Source organism: Lepidothrix coronata, unplaced genomic scaffold (genome assembly GCF_001604755.1).
Source record: "Lepidothrix coronata isolate B3197 unplaced genomic scaffold, Lepidothrix_coronata-1.0 Scaffold180, whole genome shotgun sequence".
Lineage (NCBI taxonomy): Eukaryota > Metazoa > Chordata > Aves > Passeriformes > Pipridae > Lepidothrix > Lepidothrix coronata.
The window spans coordinates 123,709-133,603 of record NW_016690360.1 but is presented as its reverse complement, the minus strand read 5'-3'; the positions used below and the strand labels follow the sequence as shown (position 1 = coordinate 133,603).

The following is a 9,895-nucleotide window of genomic DNA, read 5'->3' as shown; positions in this document are numbered from 1 at the left end:
TCCAGAACCTTCCAGACAAGCCCTCTTGGTCTTAGTCCTGAAGACCAGGCTGCAACTGCTGCTCATTTCTCCCCAGCCCCAAGGCAGGGCTGGAGGAGGCCATGGGATGGGATGACTGGGTGGAGCTTCTCTTGGTAATTTAGGGAGTTTTTGGAAGCACAGTCCTGCCCTAAAGGTTCCTCAGCAGAGCCTGTAGGTGCTGAGCTGGTGTGTGACAACCCCCCCAGTGCTGGGACATTGTCACCAGGCTCCTTCCACTGCCCAGGACTGACCCCAGTGACTGGGTCTGCCCAAGATATTGTTGGCTCCTATTCCCTTGGTTCTTAAACCAGAAGAGGGTTCTTCAATGTCATCCAGCTAAATCAGGTTAAAAATCCTTCTCCATCCCTTTAAACAGCTCAAATTCCACCTCTAATTAAACTCCCATTAACAATGCTCTGGGCTGTTTAGTTCCTGCAGCAGGATAAATCATTCCCTGAGCCTCCTGGTTTACTGGACTCTGCTAATCCAGCTAAAGCAGTTCAAGGATGTTCAACCCAATCTTTGCAGAGCTGGGAGTTGTCTCAATATGTACCAGGAGCTTTCTTTACCGAACCCAATGTTCTCTGGCCCGGACCAAGCCAGTCCATCCTTCTGCTGTGCAGTGTTTTCTCTCCAAGGGCTCAGAATAGTTTCCCAAGAAAGCCTGGCTCCAAACCCCCTGAAATGTGGTAAAATGTATAGATTTATTGTGAGCTTCCAGCCAGGTCAGGGGCTGAGCTCGAGACGGGAAGTGGTTTTGGTTTTCTGAAATGTTGGGGGACTTGGCCAACACAAACTGAGCACAGGCTGTCCCAAACCTCTCCATAAGTCAGACCGTGGCACTATCAATGCTGGGTTTGAGCCTGATAAAAGACTCTTTTTAATATGCCACTGTTGCACTGCTTTTTCTTCTTCAAACTGATTTACTGAGGTGAGTCTCAAATACAGGCTGAGAACCAGCTCACACAAATACGTTCAGGGCTGCTCCACATGTTGGTTTTAGTTTTCCAGTGCAGAGGAGAAATGAGCAGCAATTCTTTGTTGGAGAGAGGAGATTGAGCTGATGATCTTTCTTTGATGGAGAGAGGAGATTGAGCTGATGATCTTTCATGGAGGGAGTAGATTGAGCTGATGATCTTTGATGGAGGGAGTAGATTGAGCTGATGATCTTTGATGGAGGGAGTAGATTGAGCTGATGATCTTTCATGGAGGGAGTAGATTGAGCTGATGATCTCAGCAATGACAGGACAGATAAGTAAGAGGGTCTTGACCAAACCAGCAACATCTGATGGAGGGGGAGATGCTCCAGGACTCCAGAGGTGTCCATCAGATGACCTGACTGACCTTGGCGCTTCCCACCCATCTGACCCAGAGCAAAAGCTCCAGTGGAAAAGGGGCTTTTTGCTTTACAATTACAGAATCATTAAGGTTGGAAAAGAACCTCTGAGATCACCAAGTCCAACCATCAACGTGGCACCACCACCAAGTTCACCACTGTGCTTTATGTTAGATGCTGGAGGTGCTCCCATGCCCCATTCCCAGCCCTTTGGTCCAACGTTTGATAAACCTGTGCCCTGGTGGGAAATGTTTCCTTCTGATGGAAGCAGCACATGTTGCTCCAGCAATCCAGGCCACCCCTTTTTTTGTAAGAAACTCTTTGACATGGAAAACCGATTCTACATTTCTAAAGTGGAAAACAGTCAAGCTGATTCTACAAATCCTGCTGGAAGCTGAACAGCGCCAAAGCTGGCAGAGAATCCAGTGCCAGTAAAGCCTGGGGAGGATTGGAGGCATTTTCCTGGTGCTGGCTTCTATCAGACTTGGAAATGGCATCTGGGAATGTGAGGGAGCTGCTGGAAACCTGGGGGAAATGATGTGTAATGCACCATGGTCAGAGCTGGGCAGGTCGAGCCAGAGTGTCCACTGTGATGGAAAGGCCTCCCCCAGCCTGAGTGGGTATAAAGAGACCTTGAAGAGGGCAGAGACAGCAGGTTGGCAGCATTCCCTGGTACCTCCTGGAGCTGCCGTAGCCCGTGGGCTGCCTGGCCTTGGAGTGGGGGAATCCCGGCTGATGGATGTGTGGAATGTCTCCAGGAGGCTGTCACGGCAGTGTCCTGCACCACAGGGGCTTGGGTGTGTCTTGGGTTCAGGCTGCCTTGGTTCCTGATGGTTTGAATGACTCCCCTAAAGCTCCCAGGGTCCAACCCCCCGAGCCTGGCACAGGCACTGCTGTAATTGTTTAAATCAGAGCACATGCGAGGGCTTCACTCCTTGCAGACAGTTCATTAAGATAATTACTCACTTGTGGCAGTCAAATGAAGTCACTGCAAGTGCTGTCCCCGGTGGTGGGCCCGGGGTGACACAAACTGGCAGTGTGGTGATGCATCAACCAAAGCCTTTTCCTTTGCTTTCCATCTTCACACTCATCCATCAGCCCAGGAGCCCCCACGGGCTCCAGCTGAGGAACTCCCTCACCCATGTGTCTGCTCACAGGGGGGTTGGGACATTTCTGTCAGTGAAAGTCATTTTATAATGATGCTCCTCTTCCTGGGTGATCCCAGAGTCTTTATAACTGCATCTCACTGGAAGTGCCCAAGGCCAGGCTGGATGGGACTTGGAGCAGCCTGGATAGTGGGAGGTGTCCCTGACCATGGCAGGGGGTGGAATGGGATGAGCTTTAAGGTCCCTTCCAACCCAAACTATTCGAGGATTTTATGATTTCTACCCTGGTCCTTTTGTGTGGTTTGCTTTAATCCAGAAGCTATTTTGGCTCATTCACCTCAGAGCAAACGAGCTGCCCACACAGAGACCACCTTCAGAACTGGCCAGTGTTATAGAGCTGTTCCATTCACAGAATCCCAGAATGTGCTGAGCTGGAAGGGACACCCAAGGACCATCCAGTCCAACCCTCAGCCCTGCACAGGCCCAGCCCCAAGAGTCACCCCCTGTGCCCCAGAGGATCAGCCAAACCCTCCTGCAGCTCTGGCAGCCTTGGGGCTGTGCCCACTGCCCTGGGGAGCCTGGGCAGTGCCCAACCAGCCTCTGGGGGAAGAACCTTTGCCTGAGATCCAACCTGAGCCTGCCCTGACACAGCTCCAGCCGTTCCCTGGGTGCTGTCCCTGCTCCCCCAGAGCAGAGCTCAGTCCCTGCCCCTCCTCTGCCCCTGCCCAGGCAGTTGGAACTGCACTGAGGTCTCCCCTCAGCCTCCTCTGCTCCAGCTGAACACACCAAGTGCCCTCCATCACTCCTTGTGTGGCCTCTCCAGACCCTTCACCATCCTCACGTCCCTCCTTTGGCTGCTCTCTGACAGCTTTAGACCTTTCCTATACCGTGGTGCCCAAAACTGGCCCTTCAAGCCACTTGTAGGACAGAAACCACCTCAGGGGCTCCTGGGCCAGCCCAGAACTGTGTCCCTGCACAGGTGGAGAATTCCAGGCCCAGAGGGAGGAGCTGAGCTGCAGGTGCTCAGCAGGAGAGCCAGGAATAGTGCCCAGGAGGCAACTCAGTCCCGGGCCGGGGGGTGGAATATGTGAGCATGGTTAACATGGCAAATAAAACTGATCCCTCTGAAATAAGTGTGACCCATAAAATACATAAACATGCCCCAGCCATAAACAGCATTTACTATTTACAGCATCAGAGCACGAGGATATTTGCCAGCTATTTGCAGCTTAAAGGATAAACAGCAGTTCCTTTGATCCTGGGCTGTTGGAAGGGTTATATTTAAAGCCATTCATGTCTCCCCAGCCCTTCACCCTTTACATCATTTGTTTTATGCTTTGCACTCACCCCACTGCTGGAAATATCACATTCCCAGTACAGGGGTGCAGTAAATACCCTTTATGGGAATGAAACAGGTTGGGAGAGACCCCCCCCCCTCCACTGTGCCAAACCAAAATAGAAAATAAATAAAATGCAACAATCGGAGCTTGGACTAAAAGGCACCTTTTGTCACCGTTTCTCTGAGTAGGTGGGAAATGGAGCTCAGGAACACTCAACCTGGGAACATCAAAGGGAGCCTGAAATGGGCAAGAAATGATGGAGAATTTTGCTAAACCTTGGAGTTTTCTGATGGCTGGAGGGCAGGAAAGTTGTGTTTACTATGACCAACGGGTTTGTTTGGAAGGAAATAAGAATCAACAGTAAACCACTCAGAATTTGGCTGCTTGTCCTTCCCAACCAGAGGGACTCAGCCACCCTGCAGATCCCTTCTGAGAAGGGTTGGTGGGCCAGGGCTACAAACACTGGGCTTTTGGGGGGAAAAAAAAAAATAAAGATAAAGAAAAATGCAATATTTTAAAAGATTGGAAAAGACCTCTGAGATCATGGAGTCCAACCAGTCACCCCCCCCACCATGTTCATCACTAAACCACGGCCTGAAGTGCCACATCCACGTGGTGGTTTTAAACACTTCCAGGGATGGGGACCCCACCACTGCCCTGGGCAGCTGGGCCAATGTTTGACCACCCCTTGCAAGAAGAAATTTTTCTTAATATCCCATCTAAACCTCCCCTGGCACAACTGGAGGTGATTTCCTCTCATCCTGCCTTGTGCTTGAGCTCTGCTGGAAGTCTGGAAACATCTTGAGATCCCCAAATTTTGATTTCCTTTCCCTCCCCTCCCAGAAAACCTTCCCATTCTTCTGGGTCATTTCCGTGGAAGCCCCTCAGGGTTTTGATTTGTTGCAGTGTGAAATTGATACCGAGGTATTAAATGGAATCGCGAGGTGTTTATTGGAAATATGGAAATGCAGCACTAAAGTGCAGGTTTAAAAATAAAAACGTGAGCGAAACAAACGGCACGAGTGAAATGCCAAATCAAAACAAGGCATCGAAAATAAAATGTCATTTTTCTCGGCTTTGCCCATCTGAGCAATATTCCTGTGAAGTGTTTTGCATACAGTGATAAAGAATCTGCATTTATAGAGTTTTATGCCATCAGACTTGCTTGTCTGATGACAAATGAGAAGTTACCACCTCTCCCAGCTCTAATATTGTCTGTATTAAGATGTGCTTGGGGTTTAGTACTTTCAGGACTTAAACTGGGCTTTGCTCTTTCCTGGCCTGGCCCAAGGCTGGCAGATTTTGACACTTCAAAGAGTGAAGTGTCAAAGACACTCCAAAGAATGAATTTTGTCATCGGGATTTTCCCAAACTAGGAAAAGGTTGCTAGTAAAACAAAGGATCCAAAGGAAGGTGCAGCACAGTGGAATTTTGGGGCATCACCCAGAGCTTTGAGGAGCAGCCAGGGAAGGAAAAGCAAACCTCTCTCTTGGCTGGGTGCCGAGGATGATGTTGGCCATGCTGGGGAGGACAAGCTGCATCTCCTGACCCCACCCTGGAATTGTTAAGGTTGGGAAAGACCTCTGAGATCAAGTCCAGCTGTCAACCCAGCACCATCACTGAGTTCACCACTAAACTACATCCTCAAGAGCCACATCCTTCAGTGAACTCCTTCAGGGATGGGGACTCCAGCACTTCCCTGAGCAGCCTGTTCTGGTGCTTTACAGCCCCTTCCCTGAAGAAATTTTCCCAATATCCAATCTGAACATCCTCTGGGCAGCTGGAGGCCGTTCCCTCTCCTCCTGTCCCTTGTTCCCTGGGAGCAGAGCCCGACCCCCCCCGGCTCCCCCCTCCTGTCAGGGGGTTGCAGAGCCAGAAGGTCCCCCCTGAGCCTCCTTTTCTCCAGGCTGAGCCCCCCCAGCTCCCTCAGCTGCTCCTGCTGCTCCAGCCCCTTCCCTGGACACCTCCAGCCCCTCAATGTCTTCCTTGTCATGAGGGGCCCAAAACTGCCCCCAGAATTCAAGGTGTGGCCCCACCAGTGCCCAGTACAAGGAGAGTCTGAACCACTTGACTTCAGCATGGGCAAGGTGGGACCACGATTTCCTGGAAGAAGGGAGGAAAGAGGGGATCTGATATTTAAAAATCAGTCCTTTTTAAATCAGGAGCCATGGCTGTGTTGGAGGAGAGGCAAACCCTCCTTGTGCCAGGACACGTGAAACCCCCAAGAGCAGCTCTGCCACTCTGGGGCCAGCACTGGCCATTAATGGTTTGTCTGTTTATGTTTCAACCAGGCTGGGGAAGAGCTTTTAAATGCATATTTTCCTCTCGAAAATATCGGCCCCCGTGTTTGCATTTTTCGGGGGCCGGGGGGAAAAATTATGTTTCATATTTTCAAAACAAACAGTGCTTTTACAGAGGCAGAAACGCAGGCCCTGAGTACCCAGCACACCTTTGCCCTTCACAGGAGTTTCAAAGCTTTAATGCTGCTTGTGTGCTAGTGAAAATATTCACCTGAAATGTATTTATCTTCCTTTGCTAATTAACAGCAAAATGACACAGAGAAACTTTATATTTTCCTCGGCAAGAACAGCCATAGAGGCTTCATTTATGGAGGGCTCTGAATGATCCCTATTCATGGCCAGTAAGTACTGTCTGCACCAAGAGATCCTTGTCTGCAGGGCAGAGTGACAGAGAAACCTCATCGTGGAGAGCTCGGGGGCAGAGCTTCCCAAATTTTAGGCTGTTATTTCACTTTGTCTCCTAATAGTTGTAAATGTAAGGGTGTAGGTGTTCTGTATATCTGGGGAGAAAATGTAGCTCTGCGAATGAAAACACACGAGGGTAGCAGTGAATGGGATATATATATATATTTATATATATCAGCACTCATCAAAATTCATGATTTTATAAACACATCCATGAAAGGCTTGAATAGAGGAGTCATGTGCCTGCATGTGTGTGCATATATACATAGTTTTATATATATATATGTATATATATATGTATATATATATATATGTGTGTATATAAACACATAAATGTAATCATGTTCATCACAGAATGGTTGGGGTTGGAAGGGACTTTGAAAGGTAATTCCAACCCCCTGCCATGGGCAGGGACACCTTCCACCAGCCCAGGTTGCTCCAACCTGGCCTTGGACACTTCCAGGGATCCAGGGGCAGCCACAGCTTCTCTGGGCAACCTGTGCTGGGGCCTCCCCACCCTCCCAGCCAAGAATTTCTTCCCAATATCCCACCTAACTCTGTTTTCCTTCAGTGTGAAGCCATTCCCCCTTGTCCTGGCACTCCAAGTCCATCTAAAATTTCCCTCCATCTTCCTTGTAGCTCCTTCAGGCCCTGGAAGGCCACAACTAGGTCACCTTGAAGCCTCCCTTCTCCAGGCTGAACAATCCCAATTCCCCCAGCCTTTCCTTCCAGCAGAGCTGCCCCGTCCCTCCCCTGAAACATTTGTTCCTTCTGGCTAAAATTTTCCATCCAGAGACTGCTGAAAGCCTGTGATTGATGGTTTGTACCTGGGAAGACAGTGGGACAAACCCATGCTGGTTTTGCATGAGGACCTCACCATCTTTCAGTATTTTAATTAACACTTTTCATGTTGAAAGGGTTCAGAGCAGCCTGGCAGCTTCACTAAGGACAGGTCCTTTTTCTCCCTAATCAAAGAGCTTTTCTCCACAGGAGCTCTTGGGCTCTGTTGAAGAGCTTTTGGAGTAAAGAGAGACTTTGGATAAGGGAAGAGAAACTGGGCTTTGAGTTAAAGGTGGTTTGCCTGGCACTGCACTAACACAACTCAGATTAAATGGCTGATGGATCCAAGGGTGTGTGGCTGGAAAGGTGAGCAAAGACTAATCCATCAGAGGAGAAGGGCTTTAATCAGATGATGGTGTAAAACAGTAGTTAAAAAGAAGAAAACAGATGCACTGCTTTGTGACCAACCCATCATTAAATTCCTCTTACCCTGGTACCAAGTCTCCCTGCTGCTCTCCCACAAAGAAAACACTGGATTTCAGCTCAACTTGCAGCATCATCAGTCTTGTTTGTTAAGTCAGATTATTGGCTTTTTGTGGCAGGAGCTGCATCTCCCTCCTGCGTACAGACCTGAACGCTGCACTGGAAAACTAAATCCAGCTCCTGATCTGTTTGTCTGTCCCGAGTTCCCTCTCTATTTATCCAGTTTAGGCTCCTGAGCCCGTTCCCCTCCCTGCTCTGCTGCACAGGGGCACAACCTCACAGAGAAGGAACTGTTCCCTGCAGGAAGAAACTTATTCTGCATCACACACTTTCTCCTGTGCCTGCCCAAGCCTTCCTCTCCTCTTCCTCTGCCCCTGAGCATTCCCCCTCCGACAAAGCCAAGTCAGCAAAGCCCCCCAGTCCCACGGGCTGGTTTCCAGCACACGTGGGGACTGAGAGGTGATTTGTGTGATGCTGATCCCATTCCCCCCCTTCCCTGGGCTTTGCCAGAGGAAGGACACCAGCCTGACACACCACAGCCCGTGGCACAGCCCAGGGTTTGTGGCCAGGAGCTGCTGATTGACAGGTCAAGCCCAGTTCCCCAGGGCTGGGCTCACTGGTCCCACTGTTACGGTCCCAGATTCCCCACATACCATCCCGCTGCGGCTCTTTTATAGCTTCCCATCCCCTTCCAGCAGCAATGACGCCATTGTGGAGGGAATGGGGGCAGGCAGGGCTGGACATCCCCCCCTCCCCACCTTGGGGCAGGGTTTTCTCCCTCGTCCCTCTCCCCTCGGAGCCCCCCCCGGCGCTTCACACGTGTCAGGGGCTGGCTCGATGAAGGGCAGGTTAATACCTCTGGGCCAAGGCTCCTGCTCTCCACTCCCCATCCCGCCTCCGGCTCCTCCACAGCCATGGACAGGATTTTCTCTGCCTTGCTGCTCTCTTTACTGCTCCTCCTCCAGAGCTACACCGTGTGTGGGGCCCCTCTGCAGCCCAGAGGTGAGTGGGGGGCGCGTTGGGTCCTCAGCCTCTGCCACTCGTCCCGGCACTGGGAAGGAGGAGAAGGGAGAGGGAACACCCAACATCAGCCAGGGAAGCGAAGGAACTTTCCCACCTGCGCTCCCAAGGCAGCAGGAGCTGGAGCTGGGTTGGCTTCTGGCTGTCCCATGACTTCAGTCTGCACTGAGGGACAGTGAGGTGGCACCGGCTCACCCCGAGTCCCCCGGGGCCCGGCTGGAGAAGGCCCAGGTGGGAGAAGGGCTGTCCTCTGCCTCCCAAAACGTCTCCTGCGCCTTCCAAAACCGCTCCTCTCCACAGCTCCACGAGGAGGGTCTGGCCAGGAGCTGGAGGAGGAGTTGGCCAGATCCCCCCGGGCAGCCGGGGTCACCTCCCCGGGCAGCAAGATCTGGCTGAGGTCGATGAGGTTGATGAGAGCAGGACTTTCCTATGTTTTCCTTCATCCTGAGCAAAATCCTGCTCTGTTTGACTTTCCAAGCGGGGCGTAGGGCAGCCAGGAGGGAGGGGAGCTGCCTGCTCTGTAGCTCGCATGGCTCTAACTCCCAGTTCATGTCAGCAAGTGCTGGACACCAAGGCAAGGGCTGCAGGGTCTGCTCCTGGGGAGCATCTTCCAGGGGCTCCAGGAAGCCTGGAGAACTCACTGCCAGAGAGGCAGCCGAGGCCAAACTTACTTTGGGGTATTAAAAAACCGTTGGAATGGTCTTGTGCTGATGCAGAACACACGTTTGTGGGCAGGCTGAGGGTTGTCAAGCAGGGGTGACAGGGACTTCAGTGTTATCTGCTGCTCACGGAGGGAGATTTCTGCTACACTGACCCGTTTCTCCTCAGCAATTTGGGAAGGGAGAGTTATCTTTGCTGTGCTGCTGAAGTCAGGAAATTAAACAGAGCAGGCATTCAGCTCAGCCCTTCTGCCACTTCTAAAATAAACTCCTTGTAGGTCTGGGTTACTCAGCAGCTTTCCTGCTCTTGGAATGAGTATGGCAAAGATGCCATAAAAGATATTTTCTGCTAAATCAGGGCATAAAGTTCAGCTATTCCTGCATAATTCCTAGTGTGGATATTTTTTTTTTAAAGGACATTTTATTTCTGGTTTAATTCAACTTC

The 9,895-nt window shown here is 50.9% G+C and overlaps 1 protein-coding gene across 1 annotated transcript in view; it reads left to right on the top strand.

Moving 5' to 3' along the window:
* The first annotated feature begins 8,685 nt into the window (after nt 1-8,685).
* Nucleotides 8,686-9,895, top strand: part of MATN1 (matrilin 1, cartilage matrix protein) — a 25,913-nt gene continuing 24,703 nt past the window's right edge. The window contains exon 1 of the mRNA XM_017830518.1: nt 8,686-8,773. Within this exon, the coding sequence (XP_017686007.1) occupies nt 8,686-8,773 (88 nt within the window). The remainder of the gene's footprint in view (nt 8,774-9,895) is intronic.